Source organism: Aotus nancymaae, unplaced genomic scaffold (genome assembly GCF_030222135.1).
Source record: "Aotus nancymaae isolate 86718 unplaced genomic scaffold, 86718_ANA_hifiasm-v0.15.2.pri h1tg000020l, whole genome shotgun sequence".
In the NCBI taxonomy this organism is placed as follows: Eukaryota; Metazoa; Chordata; class Mammalia; order Primates; family Aotidae; genus Aotus; species Aotus nancymaae.
The window spans coordinates 35,188,618-35,215,077 of record NW_026988432.1 but is presented as its reverse complement, the minus strand read 5'-3'; the positions used below and the strand labels follow the sequence as shown (position 1 = coordinate 35,215,077).

Genomic DNA, 26,460 nt, shown 5'->3' with positions numbered 1-26,460 from the left:
TAGTCAACAAATATTTAAATCAGCATGAATGATGACAGACTTTTGGTACATAACATAGTAGTAGATTGGTATTTCTCCTAGCATATGACCAAGCTTATGTGCAGTATCTTTGTTCATTAGAAGCAGTCCTTTTAAATTACATTTACACTTTATTGTTGTTTATTAAAGCTATAGCAAGTGATTTTAAAAATATATATACTTTTATAAATTACTATTTGAAAGGTTTCATAATGAAGGTTTGAGTTTTTACAGTTTATGATCCTTTTTCAAGTTACAGTTCATATTTTTGTCTTTAGCTTAAATCCCGTTCATGTTAGTGAAAGAATAGGACATGTTAACTTGTTTCTGCCTTTTATTTTATAAATGGTACTCCTTGGATAGATTCTTTAACATTGTTTATTAATTTATTAGAAAAAAAAATACATCAAAAAAGGGAAGTGTGAGTGAAACTGTTCTGTCACCAGTGCATTTTAATAAAAGCATATTTTACCTTTTATACTACATGTCATTTCATTAAAAGCAGTATTTTCTGCCCATTTAGAGTTTATATTGCAAAAACGTGCTAATGGAGATGGTACTTTCAAACATTGGAGATGTGAAGGATCTTTTGAAAGACAGCTTTGATAGCAGATGAAATAATAACAGAATAGAAATTAGAAGAATTTCAAGTATTTTTGAAAAGGTTCTTGACCCCTTTCTACTGCTTCCTGAAAATTGTTCATAAATTAATGCCTGTCTACCCACCCTGTCATATTTCCACTTAGTGTAAAGATTGCTGGGCCAGTGTATTGAATCTAATGGAAATAGACTTTCTTGTCACCTGTCTTTTGTGACAGATAGCCTCAGTGAAGATTACTTGTCACAGTTTGGCTGATAAATGTGTTTTCTGGTGTTGTGACTGAGAACAAGCCTGTTAAACAACGGCTGTGGGAATTTGTGGTTTTCTGTAAGACTCAATTACTGAACTGAAGTAAAGTCACAGTGCTTCCCCGCTTTCAGTCTCTCCTGAGTTAGTTGCCCATATTTAAAATTAAAAACACACTAGCATTTGGAAATTGACAGAAAAGCTTGATGCTAGATATACAATCATGCGAAAGTTAATTTTGATCTTAGTTTAGCGTTTTACCATTATATTTGGCAGTGACATTTTTATTTTGAATTACCTTTCTCGCTTGCATTGGATAAAAATAAAAGCCAACATTCTTCAAAAATGAGAATACCAACAAAATAAGATGACTTCATTTCTGAAAAATTGATTAATTGATTTTATTATTCAAGTTTAGATTATGTTGTGTAGGTATTCCTTTGAGCAACAAAGTTGTTGATTCTCTGTCTGTGTATACATTTCAGTAACATTAACCCTACACTTAAAATTCTGCTCCTTTGAATGGATCTCAATCGTGTTACCTTGAAAAATTACCAACATCCACTTAGTTTTTGCAAGTAGTGCAACACATCCATTGTGCCATATTGTATGTATAGTCTGTGGTTTCTTGTTCTGAGTTTGAAAATTAGCACGTTTTTAAAAACCCACTGTCATCATATGAACAAAATTAAAAAAAAAACAAAAACCCAAACCATCTAATTTCCAGACCTCATATCTCTAAAACTGGTAAAAATTTTGTTAGAGTTTTTCTCAAAATAATTTCATCATCAACCAAAGAGAGGTAAGTACAAAGTGGATATGCATTTTATAATATAGTTGGAAGAAAATAAGGATTTCTTTAAAGGGAAGAATGATGTTCATCAATTAGAATTAAAATACATTGGTGTGTATATCATACACTATTTCCTATTGTATTAAATTTCTTTTCTTTTTTTAAATTATTGCTCTGTAATCTAGGATGGTGATGAATCATCTCCAATTTTAACAAGTTTTGAATTAGTGAAAGTTCCTGACCCCCAGATGTCTATGGTAAGTTATTGTGCAAATTTTTTTTTATGAAAGTATTTTTCTTCAGAGTAATTGTGAGTTAGCCACATCATTTACTTTCTTTAAACAAAGTAATATGTAACTGCCTCTGTTAACTAAAAGTGATTCATAAATTCACTTCAGCTATCTAGAATCTGTTTCTGATGGAATTTTATGAGGAATATTGACATCCTAAAACTAAGGTTAAGGGTAGTGTAGGGTTGGGCATCTACTTTATTTGAATTGCTGGAAGAGCTAGGGAGTGTATTTTTTTTCCAGGTTGGGGGGATGTAATCTTGAAGTGAAGACTTGGCAGAACTGGTATTTGAAAGATTGTCATCATACAGAAGGGAATTTTGCCTGTTAACTAGGATGAATGCATGAAAAATTTAGGTAGACCAATTTTGTTGGAAAACAGGGAAGATCGCTGCATCCCTAGAACTATTCAGTTTGGAACATGGTATCTTGGATGATGGTGGCATACCTTCTTATTGCCAAATTTTCGAGATGATAGCTTTCTCTCAGGGATACTAGGATAAGAATTCATACAATGCAAAAGAGGTTTAGTTAGATGACTTTAGAATTACGAACTTCTAGGCAGAAAATCCTTCTAGCAGTACAATAGATATCATGATTTTCACAGTTACAGCTCATTTACATCATTCCAACTCTTTTTATTCTAATTTTATACATTTCTAATTAGATTACTTTCCTCATCAGACCAAAGTGGATTAAAAGTGGCACATTGGATGATGAAAACATGATGATTGAGATAAGTACAGGTCATTAAAGCAGGACATGTAATGGCTGATGGCCTAATATCAAAGGAAGAGATGTGGGGGAAAGTAGAGAATAAAAAGTTGAAAAAAGGCCACTTGAGGATCTGGTAGGAATACTCTGAAGACCTTTATAGTTCCTATGCATAGTATAGTAGAATCCAGTTAATGTATCTAAAATTGGCACTTAATCTTCAGTACAAAATCAAATTACATTTTACATTCTGATATTCAAAGTATACACTAAGTATGAAAATTACATGACTTTGAAGATAAAGCAGAGTCCTGTGGAAAGAAAAAAAATAAAAAATAAAATTACATGACTGAGAGAGATCCAAGTCTCAGTCAAAGTGCAGAGAACGAGAGGACGCCACACTTTCAGACGAATTTTTGTTGCTCACAGACCAGGAGATTCCCAGCGGAGGAGCCCCACGGGTCGCCAGCGTGACTCTTGTGGCCGGCACGGCAGTTCTAGGTGCAGAGTGAGCGGGACTGGGTCCCCTTTGGCCAATGTTGTTTGGAGCTCCGAGAAGACAGAGTCGCCTATTCTGCTGATTGAAGGATGGACTCAAGAAGGGAGCTAGACCAGAGATTCCCGGGCAGAAAAGCACTATCAATCTTAACACTGCTGTTTTGGCTGGTGCAGTGGATTGCTCAGATTTCGGCGCTGGGAATCAACAAGTTGGATGTCCACTCAGAGACCTAATTTGAAAGTCAGTAATCACAAAGACGACAGGCAGATAAATTTACAATGATGGGAAGAAACCAGCATAAAAAGGCTGAGAATACCCAAAATCAGAATGCCTCTCCCTCTACAGGGGATCACAGTTCCTCATCAGCAACTGAACAAGGCCTGATGGAGAACGAGTGCATGCCATTAACAGAAGTAGGCTTCAGAAGGTGGATGATAAGAAACTTCTGTGAATTAAAAGAACTTGTTCTAACCCAATGCAAAGAAACTAAGAACTTTGAAAAAAGGTTTGACGTAATCCTAACGAGAATAGACAATTTAGAGAGGAATATAAGTGAACTAATGGACTTGAAAAACACAACACGAGAACTTCGCGAAGTATGCACAAGTTTTAACAGTCAAATTGATCAAGCAGAAGAAAGGATATCAGAGGTCGAAGACCAACTTAATGAAATAAAACGAGAAGTAAGATTAGAGAAAAAAGGATAAAAAGGAATGAGCAAAGTCTCCAAGAAATATGGGACTATGTGAAAAGACCTACTCTACGTTTGATAGGTGTACCTGAATGTGACGAAGAGAATGAATCCAAGTTGAAAAATACTCTTCAGGATATTATTCAGGAAAACTTTCCCAACCTAGTAAGACAGGACAATATTCAACTCCAGGTAATACAGAGAACACCACAAAGATATTCCTCAAGAAGACCAACCCCAAGGCACATAATCGTCAGATTCATTAGAGTTGAAATGAAGGAGAAAATGCTAAGAGCAGCCAGAGAGAAAGGTCGGGTTACCCACAAAGGGAAGCCCATCAGACTCACAGCAGATCTCTCAGCAGAAACCCTACAAGCCAGAAAAGAGTGGGAGCCAATATTCAACATCCTTAAAGAAAAGAACCTTCAACCTAGAATTTCATATCCAGCCAAACTAAGCTTCACAAGTGAAGGAAAAATAAAATCTTTTGCGAACAAGCAAGTACTTAGAGATTTCATCACCACCAGGCCTGCTTTACAAGAGCTTCTGAAGGAAGCACTACACATATAAAGGAACAACCAGTATCAGCCTTTCCAAAAATATATCAAAAAGTAAACAGCATTAACATAATGAAGAAATACATCAACTAATGGGCAAAACAGCCAGCTAGCATCAAATGGCAGTATTAAACTCATATATATTATTAACTGGATAAAAAGCCAAAACCCATTGGTACGCTATATCCAGACCCATCTCACATGCAACGATACACAAAGACTCAAAACAAAGGGACGGAGGAAGACTTACCAACCAAACGGAGAGCAAAAATAAATAAATAAATAAAAAGCAGGAGTTGCAATTCTCACCTCTGATAAAATAGACTTTAAAGCAACAAAGATCAAAAGTGGCAAAGAAGGACGTTACATGATGGTAAAAGGATCACTGCAACAAGAAGAGCTAACGATCCTAAATATACACTCACCCAATACAGGAGCACCCAGATACCTAAGACAAGTTCTTGATGACTTATAAAGAGACTTAGCCTCCCACACAATAATAGTGGGAGACTGTAACATCACATTGTCAATATTAGACTGATCAACGAGATAGAAAATTAACAAGGACATCCAGGACTTGAACTCAGACCCAGAACAAGTAAACTTAATAAACATTTATAGAGCTCTCCACTTCAAATACACAAAACACACATTCTTATCAGTACCATATCACACCTATTCCAAAAGTGACTAAATAATTGGAAGTAAATCACTCCTCAGTAATTGCATAGCATTTCATAGGTTTAAATGAAATATTGGTTGGCTGCTTATTGTTATTTTCTTCCCTTATTCCTTCCTGTCTCCATTGTTAAGCACAATTATTGGCATAAAAGGGGTTTTCAATTCCCATTTTTAGACTACATTCTAACCTGGGCAATAAAGCAATACTCCCATTCTCTCTCCCTCTTTCTCTTCCTTCCTTTTTTCGTCCTCTTCTTCATTCTTTTTTTGTTTTCTTTCTCTCTTTCTTTCTTCCTTTTTTTTTCTTTCTTAAAAAAAAAAAAAAAGAAAATTACATGACTAAAGACACCAACAAAGCCAAAAGACAGTTAACAAACTGGGAGAAAATAATTACATAATTTAAAGATACATTAGGGCTGATATATAAAGAACTCTTAAAAATGAAGGACAAAAGACCATAAAGCTAATAAAAATTAGGAATGTAACATAAACAGACAATTTACACATGAAATACAAAACAAATAATATAAATTTATATGTTGTTTTAGGCAATGATAGTATGGTTAAAACTAGTACTTTATTTTAAGGGTAAAATAATCAGCACTGGATGTGTACATTCAAGCGTTGGCGATCATTTTCCTTGCCCTCAGTGACTGACAGCTTAAATAACTGCTAAGATGATGATACAGTGACATCACAAGGTCATTAGTAGCTGATATGAGGAAGAAATGCTTTAGTCTATGTTTTCAGGGAAGATTTTGTAGTGATGGTGATATATGACTGATTAGAAGATGGGGAAACCTTGAATATGTGAAGAATAAGGAGAAGATGTTTTAAGAAGCTGGAATGATGTGTGTATGTTATGGGACTAGTGGAGTTTAAGGCATACTTAGTTTTCCAGTCTTTAAAACGATACATATTTTTAAGGGATGTAGAAGACTGCTAAAGTTGTATCAGAATAGAACATTCAATATTATTAAATCCTCTCAAGTACTTTTTCTGTTTATGAATAGCTCTTGAAGTTTCCTTTTGGTGAAGTATACATTGTCAAAATTTTAAAATAATTTATAGGAGAATTTAGTTGAGAGCAAACACCACAAGCTTGCCCGGAGTTTAAGAAGTGGACCTTCTGACCATGATCTCAAACCCAATGCTGCCACAAGAGATCAGTTAAATGTAAGAGAATTTTTGAAATACTAATTTTAAAATAGTTAAATGGTTATTTTGGTTGAAACTGATAGCTATCACCTCACTTAAAAATTATTTAGATGCACATTTTCTCCAGGTTGATGAATCTTACATCATGTTAATAATTTGATGTATCAGCAGTTCTATTATCATTTAGGGCTTTCCATAAATTTATTAGCTCTGGAGACAGAACTGCAAATACTTATATACTTTCATGACATAGTATTATTCTTAGAAGCTGGCCTTAGACATTGCTTGAGAGAGAACTTACTGTGCACACATCCTTGTTGTATGCATTGACTTGAAAAGAGTTTATTGTGTGTACATTTTTCCTTTTTCTGGTAGGGGACATTGTTATTTTGCTACGTTTTGTTTCTGGTTGAATTAAATGAACTCTCCAGTTAAATGTTTTTCTATGGAATATGACCTTCTCTTTTCTTCTCCTTTAAACTACTTTTTGGACACATAATTACAACAAGTTTAAGGCCTTCTTGACTGGATTTACATTTTCCTTGCTTGTATAATAATTTTAGTATGGAATTATAATTGAAAAATATTAAGTGAAATGGAAATATATAGATAGTATATAGTTGACAAAATTAGTTCTTTTTCTTTCTTTTTTTTAGATCATTGTGAGTTATCCACCAACCAAGCAACTTACATATGAAGAACAAGATCTTGTTTGGAAGTTTAGGTATTATCTTACGAATCAAGAAAAAGTGAGTGTCTTGAATATTTTCATATATCAAATTTATCTACCAACTTTGTTACTAATAAGATGAGGAGACTGCCATGGAAATTGTTATTGTCACTTTAATGAAAAGTTACAGAGCAGTATATATGATATTTCATTTAAAAAATTATAAAAGTCTCCACACAAACACGTATGTACCTGTTTGTTGACACACAGATAATGTCTGAATGGGTTTTAAAGTGAGAGAGACTTCGGTTCAGTTTCCAAAGTGTATCTTACACTTGTTTGGTAGGATGAGGCAACTTACTTTGATAGCTTGGTGTCTTTATTATTCTAATAGAGACAATTCTCCTTCACAAGTAAGGTAATACAGATAAGTAACATGGTAGAGTACCTGGTACATAGTAGGTGCAGAGTAAATGCTGGTTCTCCTTTTCCTACCTCTTTGAACTTGGGTGACTAGGAGAATATGTATGCTGTTATAAGAACAAAGCTACAGAATTCTGAACGAAATGTGGCTGGAGAGAGAATATGAGAAATATAATTTGAGATGTGGGAATTCAGTTGGTAGAATAGCATACAGGCTGGCATGGAGGATAAAGGGTAGGTCAAAGTTAGACATTTGCTTCCTGTAATAAAACCATGGAGTGGATAGGGTTTCTGGAGAGAGAATTGTGGTGAAGTAGTCATCACTAACCTGTAGTCTGTGGACACTTAGTTTTGAGTGTTACTATTGCTCCTAAGAAGCTTTTTGACTACAGGCAAATTATTTTGCCTGTGTAAGCTTTCATTGCTTCATACTTAATATAAGACAATCATGTGATTATGAGCTTTGTCTCTTCTACTTTTTAAAATAGTCTGTAAAGTCTTAAAGCAGAGCCAAGGATTACCTCTTAAGGTATAATAATAGTATTCAGAATGTTTTAAACAGATACTATGTACCAGGAATTATTTAAATTCCATGACAATGCCACAATGTATGTATTATTGTGACTGTTCTACAGATGAGGAAACTTGAGCCCAAGAGAGATTAGGGGACCTATGCAGACTCACAAAGCTTGTACACGCTGCCTCTCAATATACTTGTGTCTTTGAATTAGAAGAAAAGGAAGTCAGTGAAGACATAGAAAAGAGAATTATAGAGAAAACATTTTCAACATCATGCACATGCCTTAGCAGGAATCCTGAAATGCATTAGGGAAAGAGCAGAGAAGCATTAAGAAAATTAATATCCATCAGGAAGTTGTTACATATTTATATGAGAATGAATGAAGTGATACCTTTTATAATCTTGTGATATGATCTTTAACTACTATTTTAAGTTGTTTTTGTGAACCAAATGTCCTTTCTTTAGTTCGTTAAGATAAAAATCCAGTTATAGCTCATCTTAACTCTTCAGCTTTTCTGCTTTATCATTTATTGATGCCTTAGGAAATTCTTTGTAAATGAATCATATTTATTCTCCTTTATATCCATAATAAGAATGAGAGAAATATTTTAAATTTACTATAGCTTTGAGTGTAATTCTCTTCATCACTGAACAAAAAAATATTCACCAACAGAAACACAGGTTTGTGATTTGTGTTTTATTAAAAGATTGAGTTAGTATCATAGTACTGTGTTAAATGAGCAATAACCTTGGTCACAGAAATTGCATCTTGAATGCAGCTCAGTGTCATCTAAAATACACAGCAAGATATTGAATTGAACCTGTTTGAATGCATAGGTTTAAGAAGCATAGAGGAGTAGATTTACAGAGCAGAACTTTTCTAGATAGAAAGGTTTGCAAGAAAAATTGTTTGTTTAAACAAGTAGTCACTTCCCACTGAAATTCAATTACTTCTAGATATGTGCAAAAGAAATAAAATGTTCAAGTGATATAAAGTGTGTGACAAGTTTCATTTAACTAGTTGATTTCAAGTTTTTGAAAGGTGAGTGATGAAACTTCAATTCTCAGGACATATTACAGGATTCTTATGACCACTAGAGTAGAGTGAACGATATGTTTTAATGTTCAGGAGTCACTTTTGAGTAAACCAAATATATATAGGCCTTGAAGTGACCGAAGGAATTATTCACACAGCCACATTTGTAACCTTGTAATATTTTCAAATGGATTTTGTGAAAAACGAATACTCTCATGTTCCACCCATTAATTTATTTACAGAAAGAAATTCTTTTAGCGTCAAACTCTCAGAAATTGTGATTTAGGTTAGTTAACATTTGGGCCCAGGGGCTGAAAAGCTTTCCTAGAGAGAAGGCAGTGCTCAGAAAACAAATTGGAGGAAATTGGTTCTTACAAAGTTACACTTTTTATTTTTCAATTACATTTTATCTTTCTACCCTTCCCTTTTTTTTTCTTAATGACCTGTCTTAAGTATTTCAGATGAAAACCTGCTGGTCAGGACTTGATGTTGCACCCAGAAAGGTCATAGTAATAACTTTGTTTAATTAAATTTGTTACCATTTAAATTTATTAAGTATTTTCAGATTCATAGTTCATAGCAGATAGGATGTGACTCACTTCTGTGGAACCTGAAATGTGAACATTGTAATCTTTTAAAACTATTTGACAAAAACTACAATTACTTTTTCAACAAACTAATAGCTTTTACAATGGACTTTCTTCTTCTAAAAATACTAATTTAAATTAACTCCATGCCTTTTTATTATGCTTGGGGGAAAAAAACAGTACAAAGATTCACATATAATGAAGATAATAGTGATACAGTGAGTATTCTTATAAGGCTGTTTCTGAGACAGTGACATGAGGACAATCATTATTTGTGTCTCCTGACAAGACGTTGATGGTGACCCATGGGGTAGATGAATTCAGTTCAGCAATTATTTATTATCACCTCTTGGCCTAGCATTATATAAGACTATGAGCTTTCAGGTATCATGTCCCTGTATTCATATAAATTAAAATTGTTTTGGGGTAAGGATATTTACATGTAATTAAAATGAGGAAGTATAATAATTAAGGGTCACTGTCTTAATAAACATATAGGTCATTAGTATAATAGAGACGTGGAGGATGACAAGATCAGTGTGCTTATGATATGAGGAAGGTTTCACAGAACAAAGATTGCCCTTAAAGTGTGAGCAGACTTTGATAGCATTTTTTATTTGGTGATCATTTTTTAAGGGGAAGGAAAGCATGAGTAAGGTAAGCTGTTAGGTTCAGGAGACAGAGAAGTTTTGCATGAATGGTTATGAAATTGAAAAGATGGCATCAGATTGTGATCAGCCTTGAATTCTGCCCTTAGGAATTCAATTTTAGTGGCAACAGGAAACTACTAAAGCAGGAAAATGTATATTAACAAGTGATATTTTATTTCTTTTTTTTTCTTTGGAGACAGAGTTTCACTCTTGTCATCCATGCTGAAGCACAATGGCGCAATCTTGGCTTACTGCAACCTCTGCCTCCTGAGTTCATGTGATTCTCCTGCTTTAGCCTCCTGAGTAGCTGGGATTACAGGCATGCATCACCATGCCAGCTAATTTTGTATTATTAGTAGAGATGGGGTTTAATCATGTTGATCAGGCTGGGCTTGAACTACTGACCTCAGGTGATTGACCTGCCTCGGCCTCCCAAAGTGCTGGGATTATAGGCGTGAGCTACCATGCCTGGCCTAAGAAGCGATATTTTAATGAGTACAAACTAGGATAGATTGGAGCAGAGCAGAAAATGAAAAAAGTGATATACTTAGGAAGCTCATATACTGACTTAAAGAACAGTTTTGAAGGGTAAGGAATGGAGAAGAAGCTATACAAGCAAGTTGACTTGGAGACTATGTCTAGGGGTTAGGCCTGAGCCTGATGGATTTATATTCGTGTGGGTTCGTACTCCACTTCTGGTACCAATTTACTGTATTAGTCCATTTTCATGCTACTTATAAAGACACATTTGAGACTGAGAAGAAAAAGAGGTTTAATGGACTTAAGAGTTGCATGTATGTGTCTGGGAGGCCTCACAATCATGACGGAAGGCAAGGAAGAGCAAGTCGTGTCTTACATGGATGGCAGCAGGCAAAAAGAGCTTGTGCAAGGAAACTCTCCCTTATATAACCCATCAGATCTCATGAGACTTGTTCACTATCACGGGAACAGCATGGGAAAGACCTGCCCACATGATTCAGTTACCTCCCACCGAGACCCTCTCAAAACATGTTGGAATTGAAGATGAGATTTGGGTGGGGATACAGCCACACCATATCAGTAAGGATATATGGCAGGGGGGAAGAAAAGAATGAGATGTTTTCATGTTTGAGTATTTGGAATTGAAAGCATTGGAAAAGCAGCAAAATGAAAATTTGTAAGAATTTAGTTGATAGAAGTTTAAATTAGAAATATATATGAGATAAATATAGTATTTTCAGTTCTTACGTGATTGTGATTCTAAGAATGGGAGATAACAGGTGATTTTCAGATCAGAAGGGAATAAAACATAGTAATAAGTATAGTAAGGTTAACATTTGATGTAAACATCAGAAATAAGAATGAAATAATAACTGATAATTATTTACTATATACAGGGTATCATTACAAACATTTTACATTCATTATCTTAATCTTCACCACAAGCCTATGAGGAAGGTCTTTTAAAAGTTAAATAATGTGCTTCAATTTAGTCAGCTAATAATTGATGGAGCCGGGAATTATAATTGAAAGCGAAATACCCTGGCTCTACAGCCTGTGCTCTTCAGTTATCTATGGAAGTTCCAGAGAGAAAGAATTGCACTTCAATCCTGAATCTTTACATGGATCAGTAAAGCATCTTTGAAAGACCTAGGGTTAATTATTATTATTTTTGCTGTCTTCACATTCTTACTTTTTGTCTTTCTTATTCTTTGACTCCTTGTTTCCTTCTTCATTCTATTGACTCCCTGTTTACATTTGTAACATTTAACATTAAAAAGTTGTGAAATTCTTTTGTACAGTTCCTTATGTTCTTTGGCAGCAGCATACTCTATAAATCTTGCTAATAAGTCTATAAATCTGAGAATCCAGGTTTTAGATTGTTTCAGCTATTGAATTGAGTACATCGGCATGCTACAAGATTTGCTTATAATAAGTACATACCCGCACATTTCTATTAAGACTGCTGATGTACTGTGAAATGGAAAAGCTTTCACTATCATTATTTAAGAAGTATTGCTTTGTTTCCACATTCAACCTAGAAATGCATTTTAGAAGTGGAAAATAAATTCATGGAATAAGTTAGTAGGGCAATCTGTGTTCTATACAGAAAGGAGCATTATACTAAATGGTGTGCAGGAGGTGTAGAGGAAATGGACAGCTGTCCTTGGGGGATGCAGACTCCAGTTATAGAGATAAAAATGCCCACAAAAACGTTTGGCAGTTAGAAGAACATCATTTAAATGACAGTAGTAAAATTGAGCCAGCTTCTAAAGGAATAGCTGAAAGTTGCTGGAAACTTCCTGTGAAACTTGAGTTTTTGACAAGATGGCCTTATAGAAGAGGTTACCCCTGTTTTGATGAAGATTATAAGGGAGGATTGTACACAGTGGTTAGAGAGCCATTGTTAATATAAGTTAACTGGGCTGAAGCATGGAAGGGCAATGAGAGTTTAATGAAACAGGCTTGCATTGTGATAAGTGGTAACGATGAAATGTTTTGAGAAAGAAGCCAAGGTTATTTATTTGTTTATTTACAAACTAGAGTATCCCTATCATCTAGTTGAAACCACCTTGTAACAGTATGGCAGTTATCTTCAAATATTGGAAAGGCTGTCCACATCATATAGGGCTAAATTTACTCTCATTTCTCTCCAAAGAGTGAAACTAACCAATTGGAAAAAGCAGTATGAAGACTTTTTTTTGTCTTTTGGTTCATTATAGTTAAAAACAAAACCAAACCAAAATAGCTTAGCTTTCTATGAATATAATGGCTAATTTGGAAATTAGTTCCTGGAGTCACTTAAGTAAATACTGGATCTCTATTTTGGCATTAATGTTGTGGGGTGTTTCTGCTAACATTGGGAAATTTGTGCTAAGACCACTTCCAACTTGAGCTTCTAAGAGTTTGTATGAAATGATTAGAAGAGAAACTGGTATTGAGGTTCTTAGCTAGAAAGCTCTGTCCAACTCCAGTTGTGTAATATAATGAGAATCAGGCTGAGGACAAATATAAGAGATATTGCTAGGAAATAATTGAAAGGGACTGGAATGGATTTAGGAACTTAGTGTTGGCAGAGTGGCTCCAAGGGGAATGGGGCTAATTAGGAAATGGAGTGCCTTACTGGTAAGGAAGCACCATCTGATGGAAGAAGCATGGGGCTGAGAATTGGTGGACCTGGCTTCTAGGTCTAGCTCATGTACCATTTTGAGGTGATGGGCAAGCCATTTAACTTTGCTGAGGTTATATACGATTTAAGCATTGAACTAGACAATCTCCATAGTGCCTTTTTTCTTAATTTAGTAAAATCAAGAATAAGTTAGGGGATGGGTATGAGGGTTCATTTAGTGTCCTACTAACCAGAAATTGTGGTTTGTTGTCCAAGTAGACATTTTCTTGAGGACTGGATTAGTTTACTAATAAAAAGATTTTGGTTGGACAGAGCAGGAGTTTTAAATTTTCAAGTTATCTATATTTTTAACAGATAAAAACAGAGGAAGACAAAGAAGAAAACATCTTGGGTTCAGCTAGGAAAGTGTTGCCTTTGAGACCCAGCAATAAGCGTTGCTTTTTATGGAAAACAAGTATATACTTTTCTTTATTTTAATTTATTTTTGTAGAGATGGGGTCTTGCTATGTTGCCTAGTCTGGTCTTGAACTCCTGGCCTCAAGCAGTGCCTGAGCATCTCAAAGCTCTGGAATTACAGGCATGAGCCACCACACCTGGCCAACAAGTGTATACCTTTCTTAAAAGAGCATTTACTGTTTGTGCAATGAATGATATGTTCTAAGACAATCTGCTTAACTAACAGCCTTATGAAAACTTCAGTATGCTGCCTATTCAAAGGCATGATGTTCTAGAAAGATGCTACAACCAGCCAAATCATAGACTGTTTGCTGCTGTTTCTCCACTTATCCATTTTTATGCTTGTGTTTTGAAGTTTTGTTGGATTGCCTATCTTCTTAAGTAGTTACTTCACAGAGTTACGTACATACTCCAGATTATTTGAGTCTTCATGTTTAAGTATCTACGAAAGCCAGTGGTCATACTCTAGGGAGGTGATCAAGAGTGAGGCTAGTGGTGGTAATTTCTGCGCTTGCATGGTTTCTGGCCCTTTGATTCAGTGGTTGCAGTATTTTCTGTTGTAAAATGTAGGTTGTCTCTAAGGCATCTTAGAGTTTGTGAGAAATGCCTCAACTATTTCCATGTCTTGAGGTCTGCAGTATTTTAAAATAACAATAGCAAAATGAAGAAAAGCCAAAACAAATTTAAAAAGTCATAGTGCTCTGCAAATGATTTGGCCTGGAAAATATAAAGATACAGGGAACTTGGATTTTTTCTGCCCGGCAGTGCTTCTCTAAGATCATGTGTATAACTTCATTTAGGGTTTACACAAGGAGTCTATCACTGACTCCGTGGCTCTGCCATTAGGACCAACTGAAACTCTGCCTAGTCACCTTCTCTATCCCAAGACATAGGCTGTTTCTAATTTTTAAATATTTTCTGATTTTAGGCTTTGACAAAATTCTTGAAATGTGTTAATTGGGATCTACCTCAAGAGGCCAAACAGGCCTTGGAACTTCTGGGAAAATGGAAGCCGATGGATGTAGAGGACTCCTTAGAGCTGCTTTCCTCCCATTACACCAATCCAACAGTGAGGCGTTATGCTGTTGCCCGGTTGCGACAGGCCGATGATGAGGTGCGTTATTATTTATTATTCAATTTCAATGGGTCGTTTTAAACTAGAGCCTAATTATAGACTATGTGTGTATGTGTGTGTGAGAGTGAGTGCACGCACATGCAAGAGAGAGATTTTTAGAAGGGAAGAGGATATACTAGGTGTGTTTTCAGAAGGAAAATTAAAATATGCCTCAAGGGACTCCTCTGTGAAATGAAAATTTACTTCTCGATCTGTTACATGATAGGGCAGTCTCTCCCAGGACATTAACCTGGCAGCAGAGCTTGTATTGCTCTGTCTGGAAGAAGGAATTCTAGTGAAAAATGGTTTAATGCAGCACCAGCTAGGGAATAATTCAGATCTCCTCTATCAGTCAGTATACAGCAAGCCATATTTAATTGTAGCCTTGAAAAGCCCTTGGGGCCTTTAAAGCATAGAGATGCATGGTCATCCTACTCTCCTTCAAACTCGCCTTTTAAACTTTCAGCTGATGACAATTATATGTATATGTAGATTTTCTGAAGCAAAGATTGCCAACTATATGCTGGCTATTTATATACAGTTATACATCAGTTAATGACAGGTGTTCTGAGAAATGTTTCCTTAGGGGATTTCATCTTTGTGCAAACATCATGGAATATACTTACCCAAACCTAGATGGTATAGCCTACTACACACTGAGGCTATGTACTCCTAAGTTACAAACCTATACAGCATATTGTTGTACTAAATATAAATACTTTAGGCAATTGTAATGCAATGGTAAGTGTTTGTATACCTAAGCATAGAAAAGGTACAATAAAAAGACAGTATTATATAATCTTATGGGATTGCTACCATATATGTGGTCTTCTCTTGGCTGACACGTTGTTATGTAACACATGACTGTACATGTAAGGCCATCAGGGAAGGAGGAACATTCTTTTGACACAAGGGGATTTTGGGCTTAAATAATTCTTTATGAGATAGACTAATTCAGCAGTTTTTTTTTCATAATTTTTATAGGGTATATATGTTCTTAAATATAATCTAATAGTTTATGCTAGCCAGCAGTACTTTATGGGATGTGGAGTAACGTCTCAGCTTCAATATATATGGGAATGCTGATCGCATAGAACAACTATCATCAAATATGTTTTTAAGAGGGAGGGGACAGTGAGATCATTTTTAATTAGTGGCATCCAAATTTCAAGAAGCAAGTGAAATATTTATTAAAGTTGATAATCGTATGTGTACATTTAATTATGGTGAAATTTAAACAGTAAATAGTATAATGAACCCTGACATGCATCTATCCTCAGCAGTTGCCAACTTACAGCCAATCTTGTTTCATCTGTAATAATGATACTCAGTCTCTCCACCCCAACCCCTAATCTCCACTAGATTACATCCTTCTGACTTCTGACTGGCTTTAGCAAATCAGGAGGCTCCTTGGGTATGGTAATTTGTCAGAATGACTCACAAAACTCAGGGAAACATTACTTACTGCTGTTGATTTATTACGAAGGGTATCCTAAGGACACAGATGAACAGTTAGATGAAGTGAGACATAGGATGAGGCCTTGAGCACAAGAGCTTCTGTCCCCTTGGAGTCTGCAGTACAGCACTCTCCTGGTATGTGGGTACATTCTTCTTCACCAACCCAAAAGCTCTCAGAATCCTGTGCTTTTGAAGCTTCATTACATTGGCATGGTTGATTAAATCACTGGCTGTTGGTGATTAGGTCAATCTTTAGTTCTTCTCTCTGTTCCCCAGAGATTGAGGGGTGGAACTTAAAGTTCCACTCTCTAATCACATGGCTGGCTTTTCTCTCAGCCAGCCCCCATCTTTAGGGGCTTTCCAAAAGTTACCTCATTAACATAAACTCAGATGCAGTTGCAAGTGACTTGTGATGAATAAAAAAAATTTGAACGCCAGCTTGCTATGTTTTGGGGTAGCATGGTCCTGAACTCTGTCACTGTAGATCTGCCTTATTCTTTCTAAATAACATCATAATATTTTACTGTGAATTTATTTTTTAATTTACTTAACCAGTGAGCCTCTTGATAAGCAGTTGTTCTTATTCTTTTCCAGTAACTGTATTTTAGTGAATGGGTGTGTGGGGGTGGGTATGTTTTAAAAATTACATTATTGAATAAATTGCTTTCATTAGAGTTGTCGAACCAAATGATATCTGCTTTTTACATTTTGCCTGATAATCCCCATAAGTCTTCTATTTTTAGGCTTGTATCATACTTCTAAACATTGGTTGCCTTGTAATACTTAAAATGTATGATTAGACAAATCCTTTCCTCTTTTTTTATCAATTTTATATTCTTTGCATGTATTCTTTCTATGAATTTGAATATTTTTATCATTTTCTTAAAACTGCACCAGAATCTTAAGTAGAATTATGTTATATTTGCATATTATATTAAAAAGATACCTTTATAATATTATGTCTTCCCTCACAGTGGCATATGATTTTTTTATTCACTCACTTATCAATTTTATAAAAATCATATACATGCTTATAATTTTGATTTATTCCCTAGTAATTTTATTATTGTTGCTATTATAAACTACCCCACCCCATTTATCTTTTTTTTATTTTTTATTTTATTTTTTTAAAGATGGGGTTTCACCATGTTGGTCAGGCTGGTCTTGAACTCCCTACCTCAGGTGATCCGCCCGCCTTGGCCTCCAAAGTGCTTGGATTACAGGCGTGAGCCACCACGCCTGGCCTCCCATTTATCTTTTATTTACATTTCTTAGTTAAAAGGAATACTGTTTCTGCTTCAATATTTGTTTTAGTTAGTTACTTTATTGATTTTTCTTATTCTAATAGATGTTAGGTTGCCTCTTATATTTTCTAGGTATAGCATTATGCTAGCTAAAAAGCAGTATATTTTTTCATTGCATTAGCTAAAAGCTGCAAGTAATAATGGTGAATAAAAGTAGTTCTATATTTATCTTTATCTTGTTGTTATGGGAATGCTTTTAGTGTTTCACTCTTAACGTGTGTTGCTTGCTGGTTTCAGCCGAATGCTCTCATTTATGTTCAAAGTTTCTCCCCCTCTTTCTTTGTTATCTTGTTCTGTGTGTTTAAATCAAGAATGGCTTTTATATAGTGTCAAATACTCTTTTGACACCTGTTCATATCATATGGTCTCTCACTTTTATCAATCTACTGTAAGTATGCTGATACATTTCCTAATGTTATATCAGTCATACACTTGTAAAGTAAATTTCAATACCTTTCTGACTTTCATTTGTTACTATCTTATTTAAGATTTTTTAATGACTGTTCTTTATCTTGTATTTTTTAGGAATTTTTAAATCATATTTCTCACTGCTGTGTAGTTCAAAAGGAGAGATAGTCCATATTAGAATTTAATGAAGAAGTAGCATTTGAGTTGAAGGAAATGTAGAATTTTTATGTTTGAAGTTTATATTGCAGGTAGAGAAAGCAATGTGAGCAAGAGCAAGGGAGTTGAAAGTACAGGAAGAATGGAAAGTATGTCACTTTGACAGGAGTGTGGGATATATGTAGCCATTGAGAGGCAAAATCAGAACCCATGTCTCTAACTGAAAATGCCTATTTGGAGAGTTATTCTTAATTCAATAAGAAATGGAAAGTCACTGAGTGATTTTGATATGGGACTTTACATTTTCACTTTGAAGCATTAGAATTAACTTGCTCTTGAGAAAAATGATGATCACTATCTAAACAAAATTTTATAGCTCTTGGGAAATATTTACAGAAATGCCTAAGATGGAAGCCTGATTTTTTTTTTCTTTTTTTCTTTGTTTTACTCCAATGCTATGTCCTTCATGTTTGGAAGACTTTTATATTTTTCAAGACGTGACTATATGATGAGAAAACAGACTCTGTACTTACTATTCAAGTTAATTCATTTTCCTACAAATGAAGGAAAGTATAGTTTGAATATAGAATACGAAATGACCAAGAAATCAGATGATGATAAGTGACTTAGAAAAGTTACCTACTGAATTTCTCCTTCCTGGGGAACTTAATACCTTAGCCTTTTTATTTTATATGGTTAACTCTTTTCTGTAATTAGGAAAGCAAACAGGTAATAGATTCGGCAGCAATGGAATGAAGGCTGGCAGTGAAACTGAATTACTTATACCTCCAAAGAAGGATACCAGTCATTAAACATATTGTTTGATTTTCCGTTAATAATGCTTTTTTCCTTAGGAAACAACATGTAATTATATGTATAGTTAGTGGATGCCATGAATCTCAACTAGGATAATAGAAAATCAGATGTTTATTGCTTCAATTAAAAAGTGGGTTTTAGAAACAACACTATAGAGAGACTTGATTTCCCTGACTACTAACATTGACATATTTGAATAAGAATTAATAAGCCTGCATTTAATTTATATTTATGGTGAAGTCGTATGTATTACTCTTTGTTAGTGTTTGCCTAATGACCTTTTTAAAAATTATTTAGTGTGAGATATAAATTCTGAACAAAACAGCAATATGCAGTCATACCTTAGAGATATTATAGGTTTGGTCCAGACCTCTGCAATAAAGCAAATATTACAATAAAGCGAGTCATACGAATTTTTTGGCTTCCAAGTACATATAAAATTTATAAGTATAACTGCTATATGTTTATATAGTAAATTATACTATAGTCTAAGTATGTAATAGCATTATGTCTAGAAGAGCAGTGCACATATCTTATTTTAAAATATTGCTAAAAAATTTTAACCATCATCTGAGCCTTCAGCGAGTTGTAGTCTTTTTGCTTGTCGAGGATCTTGCTTTGCTGTTTGTGGCCACTGAATGATCAGGGTGGTGGTTGCAGAAAGTTGGGGTAGCTGTGGGAGTTTCTTAAAATAAAACCAAATGTGAACTTTGACACACCCATTGACTTTTTTTTTCACAAAAGATTTGTCAGCATTATACAATGCTGCTTGTTAGCATTTTATCCACAGTAGAACTTCTTTCAAAATTGAAGTCAGTCCTCTCAAACACTGCCACTACTTTAATAACTACGTTTATGGAGTATTCTGAATCCTTTTTTGTCATTTCAACAGTGTTCACAGCATCTTCACCAAGCGTAGATTACATCTCAAGAAACTACTCTTTGCTGCTCATCCATAAGAAGCAACTATTCATCTGCTCAAGTATTAGCATGACATTGCAGCAGTTCAGTCACATGTTCAGCCTGCACTTTTAATTCTAGTTTTCTTGCTGTTTCTACCACTTCTGCATTTACTTCCTCCACTAATGTCTTTGTTGTTGTTGTTGAGACGGAGTCTCCCACTGTCTCCCAGGCTGGAATGCAGTGGCATATTCTTGGCTCACTGCAACCTCCGCCTCCTGGGTTCAAGTAATTCTCCTGCCTCAGCCTCTCAAGTAGCTGAGATTATAGGCATGCGCCACTGCACTCACCTAATTTTTGTATTTTTAGTAGTGACAGGTTTTCGCCATGTTAGCCAGGCTGGTCTTGAACTCCTGACTTCAGGTGATCTACCCACCAAAGCCTCCCAAAGTGCTGGCATTACAGGCAGTGAAGTCTTGAACCCCTCAAAGTTATCCATGCAGGTTAGAATCAACTTCTTCCAAATTCCTGTTAATGTTGATATTTTCACCTTCCCCCACAAAGCTCAAATGTTCTTAATGATACCTAGAATGGTGAATCCTTTCCAGAAGGTTTTCAATTTATTTTGCCCAGCTCCATCAGGGGAATCACTATTTATGGAAGCCATGACCTTACAAAATGTATTTCTTAAATAATAAGACTTGAAATTTGAAATAATTCCTTGATTTATGGGCAGTAGAACGTATATTGTTTTAGCAGGAATGTAAACAACATTCAACTTCTGCATCTCCATCAGAGCTCTTGGGTGACCAGGTACATTGTCTATGAGCAGTTATATTTTGAAAGGAATCTTCTTTTCTGAACAATGGGTCTCAACAGTGGGCTTAAATATTCATAAACCATGCTGTAAACAGATGTGATGTTATCCAGGCTTTGTTCTTCCATTTGTAGAGCACAGGCAAAGTAGATGTAGCATAATTCTTAAGGGCCCTAGGACTTCTGAAATGGTAAATGATCAGTAGCTTCAACTTAAAGTCACTACCTGCATTAGACCTTTACCAAGAGAGTCAGCCTATGGCTATCAGAGTCTTAGATGACATCTTATTCCAATACAAGGCTGTTTCATCTGCACTGAAACTGTTGTTTGATATAGTCACCTAGATCAATAACTTGTTGCAGTTTCTCTATCAGTACTTGCTGCTTTGCTTTGTACTTTTATGTAATGGAAATGAATTCTTTCCTTAAATCTCATGAACCAACCTCTGCTAACTTCAGACTTTTCTTTTGCAACTTCCTTACCTTTCTCAGCTTTTATAGAAATGGAGAGAGTTAGGGCCTTGCTCTGGATTTGGCTTTGGCTAATGGGAATGTTGTAGCTAGTCTGATCTACCGAGACCACCAAAACTTCTTATCAGCAATAAGGCTGTTCCGCTTTCTTTTCATTTGTGATTCCCTGGAGTAGCATTGTTAATAGCCTTCAAGAACTTTTCCTTGGCTGTTTGGTACAAGAAACTTAGCTTTCATTCTATCTTGGCTTTTCCTGTGCTTTCTTCACTAAGCTTAATCATGTCTAGCTTTTGATTTAAAGTAAGAGATGTGTAACTTTTCCTTTTACTTGAACACTTAGAGTGCATTGTAAGTTTATTAAGTGGCCTTATTTCAGTATTATTGTGTCTTGGAATAGGGACGCCTGAGGAGAGGCAGAGAGACAAGGAAACGGTTGGTTGGTGGATTGGCCAGAACACATACAACATAAATTGATTAAGTTTGCCATCATATATGGGTGTGGTTTGTGGCTCCCCTGATTACAAAACTAACATTAAAAATCACTGATCACAGATCATCATAACAGATAAAATCATAATGAAAAAGTTTGTAATAGTATGTGAATTACTAAAATGTGACACAAAGACATTGAGTGAACTCATGCTGTTGGAAAAATGGTGCCAGGAGACCTGACTGGGTGCAGGGTTGCCATATACCTTCATTCTGTAAAAAACTGCAGTGTGTGCAAGGTATAATAAAATGAGGTATGTCTGTAGTATTAAATAAGGAATATGGTTTCTTATGTAACTGGCAGGTGGTCTCTATCCTCCTGGTTTATAAAATAGTGGCAAAACCAAGAGTAAGTTATTACAAGTGCTATAGATGTTACAAATAGGAAAGAGTGGACCATGAAGTATTTACAGGAGACTTAACCTGGTTTGTGAGCTTAAAGAGGAGACTGAAGTTGAATTGGTAGTCCTAGTCTCACAGTTTTCTAATTATGAGTTTCAAGTGTCTAACAGGGTGAATGACAATTGGAACTGGAAGATATTTAAAATTTTTTTGAGTTTTGCAGTTTTCTTAACTTTTTAGTTATTTTTAAAAGCAAATACTTGTAAAGAGCTAAGGACAACCTTAGCTTTTAGAGTAATACTTGAAGCATTTCCTTCTTAAAGAGGTTTTTTTATTGTTATTATTAAGGGAAAACTCAGTAAAGTGAAAGCTAGTTTGTTGACTGACATCTTTTTAGTCCAAGTTATCTCATTGGTTGTCACTTATGGAGAATTTAGGCTTAGCATTTTGTTTTGTTCAAATCTCTTGGTAGTTGACAGGAATAGAAAGCATGTCTCTTAATCAATTGTTTGAATATCTGTTTTACAGGTTTTTTCATTTAAGAAGCAATCCAGATTCTCTAAAACCTGAGCTTTCAGGAAAAATGAAAATACAGGATTTTTAAAGATTCTAACTAGAAAAAGTCGATGAACAGAAATTCTTTGAAAACTTGAAAATTTGAAGTTTCTTATGTAACGTTAAACATAGAATGCAGTCTTCTGATCTGTTACTGAAAAAAAGGATCCTTCTATCTTGACTCCTTCCCACCTTTTTTTTTTTGGAAACTAGGAAACTACTGTCTGAAACAAGTCATTTACTGTGCTGGACACTATTCTGTGATTCTTTTATTAACTGATTTAACCCTCATGATCTTCTCTAAGGTTTATATTATGATGTTCATTTTAAAGATGAAGAGGCTGTGGGGCACAAAGAAGTTAAGTAACTTGGTGACATGCCAAGTAATACAGCTGAAAAGTGATAGATAAAAGTAAAATGTTCACTTGATATTTAGGCATACATTATATCTATAATCATTTTGCATTATTTTCCTAATATTACTTTACTTTTTGTTTGTTTTTCAGGATTTGTTGATGTACCTATTACAGCTGGTCCAGGCTCTCAAATATGAAAATTTTGATGATATAAAGAATGGATTGGAACCTACCAAGAAGGATAGTCAGAGTTCAGTGTCAGAAAATGTGTCAAATTCTGGAATAAACTCTGCAGAAATAGATAGGTATGGATATCCAGGGAGGGCATATTTTCAAATTTGTTAATTTTTCCCTTTTCCAATTGTTTTCTCTTTTCCTTTTTCCTTAGATATATCAAACCCTAGTGTTAACTAATTTTGAAGCTTTACTAGTGAATATTGCATGTGTACTTACAGCACACAAATTACTGTATTAGAGAGCAGCATTTTGCAGGCTACCAAGTCTGAATATCTGAGTTAAAATTTTGACTCTGCCACTTACAAGCTGTATAAACTTGTATAAATTACATATTCTCTATATGTCTCTGATTTCTTAAGAGTGTGATAACAGTAGTAACTCATCTTTAAAGGTTGTTTAATCATTAAACGAATTGACACTCATAGGAAACTGTCTAATACATAGTGCTCAGTAAGTGTTAGTTACTATTGCTTACTTATGTTAAAATGAAATGGAAGGGGCTAGGTGCGATGGCTCATGCCTGTAATCATAGCACTTTGGGAGGCTGAGGCGGGCAGATCACTTGAGGTCAGGAGTTCAAAGGCAGCCTGGCCAATGGTGAAACCCTATCTCTACTAAAAATACAAAAAAATTAGCTAGTCATGATGGTGCTCACCTGTGATCCTGGCTACTCGGGAGGCTAAGGCAGGAGAATCACTTAAACCCAGGAGGCAGAGGTTGCTGCCAGCCAAGACTGCACCACTGCACTCCATCCTGGGTGACAGAGTGAGACACTGTCTCAAAAAAAAAAAAAAAAGAAAGAAATGGAAGGACGGGGCATGCTAGTGAGCTCCAATATTTTAATAAAAAGTTGCATTTTTTAATTAGCTGTTTACACCTCATTAGTAGTTACACTAAAGATAATATCATATCATTTGAATTAAAAGTTAACTATTAGGAGTTAGCTAGAAGTATAACAATTAGGAGTTTCCAAATGTGTATCTAGCACTGTACCAGCTGGTCCACACACATCATCTTGTTACAATTGTTCTCTGTGGTAGGTATTCATATCCCTAATTTAGAGATGAAGGACTTAACAAGAAGATAAGTAAATTGCCCAAAATCTTATGTATCTTGCAAATGGTAAAGTTGAATCCAAAGCCCAGGTTTTTTCTACTTTTTGCTTTTCAGAAAATCTTAAAACTTGAAAAAAATAGTAACTATTGGCTGAAAAATCTGAGGTTTTTGTGATATAAAATGGTTTTGTGAAGACCATGAGGTTTGTTATTGACAAAAGTAGGTCTAGATTTTAGACTTTCTGAATCAGTCCAATCATTTCAATTATTACATAACCTCAAGATTGGATTTTTGAATTTTTGTTTATGATTATGATTATGCTATGCTTTATGTGGTGTGTTTTATTTGGAGAAGAACTGAAAAAGAGGAAAAGTAATTTTTCTTTCTCTGGCTGCTTTATATTTTTCTGTTTGTAAGAGAAGATGCTCTTTATATTTTCTCCTACTCTATATTGGAGGTCTTCAGTCTCAAGTCATGCTTATTTACTTTCATCCTTGTGCCATGTAGAATGTTTTATGAGTAAAAGTCTATCAGAATTTTATGATGGGGTGAAAACTGTAACTGTCTTTTCCCACTTACAGTCTGCTAGTCACTAATTTTGTGTGATTTTTTTTGCAGTTTTTTAGTTTTTGAAGCTTTATTTTCTTTTTAAAAAGATAAAAAAGAGGGAATGTTGGCCAGATATGTTTGGGAAATGCTGGTTTGAAGGTAAATGGACTTACACAAATAAACAGCACTTATCAAAACCTTTAATATGCAGACTTGCACATAAATCTCCCAAGAGGCATTACCCATAATCTTTGACCATGGTCTTTTTCCAGAGTACAGTGTGACTCTAGTGTTGCACAGAACACACTTTAGGACGTGTTGCATTAACCAGACACAATTGAAGTGAACTGTGCTTAAAAAAATGTGTCTTTTCTTATGGACAGAGTATTTTACATCTCAGTGATCTCTTTTATTATTTTTTCAGCTCCCAAATTATAACTAGCCCCCTTCCTCCAGTCTCTTCACCTCCTCCTGCATCAAAAACAAAAGAAGTTCCAGATGGCGAAAATCTGGAAGTGAGTACAAAGCTTTTCCAGCTTCATGTAGGAGAGATCCTACTGCATAAACATTTTATGCTTGTCTTTAAAACCTCAGTTTTGATTAAATAACTAAATGTTACAACTTTATTAAATAACTTACTTTATGATGCATGTTTATGACTTTTTCCCTAAGCATAAAGTGCCAGATAGTCCTCAATTCATTTTATTGGTGCTTTGGGCATATAAATGGATTCATATGCAATATGAAAATAAACAAGGCTTAAATATTTTATTAGGGAAACTCAGAATATTTACTGTCAGTGTATTCATGATCCTTTCTGTAATTGTTGTCAGTGCTTGTGATTACATTGTAGAAATGTATGACTTTGATGTTAGAGATAATACACTAAGCAACTTTTTAACTATACATATAAGAAAGACACATTTCTGAGATAAAACAGGCCTGTTAGACCAGTATTGCTCTAAACAGTGCTTTGGAAAGTGCATTGCAGAAGCTGATGTAGTACATATTTTTTAATTTGTCTATGAGACTTCTAATTTAAAAGAAATCATTAACACCACTGATGTTGAAAACAAGTAACATGTTTTAATATTAGAAAAGTTCATGTGATTTTTCAGTGTGCCTATATATATTGCTTTTAGTCAGATTTTAGAAGTTAATGTTAATAGTGGAAAAAAATTTTAACTATTAGCTATTGATTAAAGTTTGTATGTGCATCTCTCTTGGTATAACAAACTATTCATATTCAACTGAAATAAGAATTTTTAAATCACAGAATCATAGAGTCCTTAGATAAGCCCTTTAAGAACCCAATCTGCAACAGTCTTAATTCCCTTTCAAAGCCAAGATATTGATTCATTGATTCAGTTATTCATTCATTCACATATATTTTTTGAGCTCTTAATATGTAGGGGAACTGTTCTACATGCCGGGGTTGATGCAGATGTTACTAAAAAAGTAACATCCCTCTAAAAGTGAAGCAGGTGAGGGAACAACCTGGGGAAGATCATTTCAGATAGAGGGAGTAGCAAGTTTAGAGATCCTAAGACCAGAGTTTAAGTGTGTATGTTTGAGGAACAACAGACACTAGTGTGCCTAGTTGGCGGGGCAGTGAGCAAAGAGAACCTGGCAGAAGATTGGATCCAAGAGAGAAGTGGATATCAGTTGTGTAGGGCTTGTAGGCCATTAGTGTGAATGAGTTTTCCATGTTGGTAGCTTGGACAAGGGTGATTT

General features: G+C 35.0%; 1 protein-coding gene across 3 annotated transcripts in view; it reads left to right on the top strand.

Moving 5' to 3' along the window:
• Positions 1–26,460, top strand: part of PIK3C3 (phosphatidylinositol 3-kinase catalytic subunit type 3) — a 128,395-nt gene that overhangs the window by 41,686 nt on the left and 60,249 nt on the right. For 2 of the 3 annotated variants that reach the window (XM_012440827.3, XM_064379224.1), the window contains exons 7-12: positions 1,844–1,915; positions 6,162–6,266; positions 6,905–6,997; positions 14,628–14,813; positions 23,035–23,189; positions 25,151–25,241. In XM_012440827.3, coding sequence (XP_012296250.1) covers positions 1,844–1,915; positions 6,162–6,266; positions 6,905–6,997; positions 14,628–14,813; positions 23,035–23,189; positions 25,151–25,241 — 702 coding nt within the window. The remainder of the gene's footprint in view (positions 1–1,843; positions 1,916–6,161; positions 6,267–6,904; positions 6,998–14,627; positions 14,814–23,034; positions 23,190–25,150; positions 25,242–26,460) is intronic. The other variant, XM_012440828.2, reaches the window with a different exon arrangement.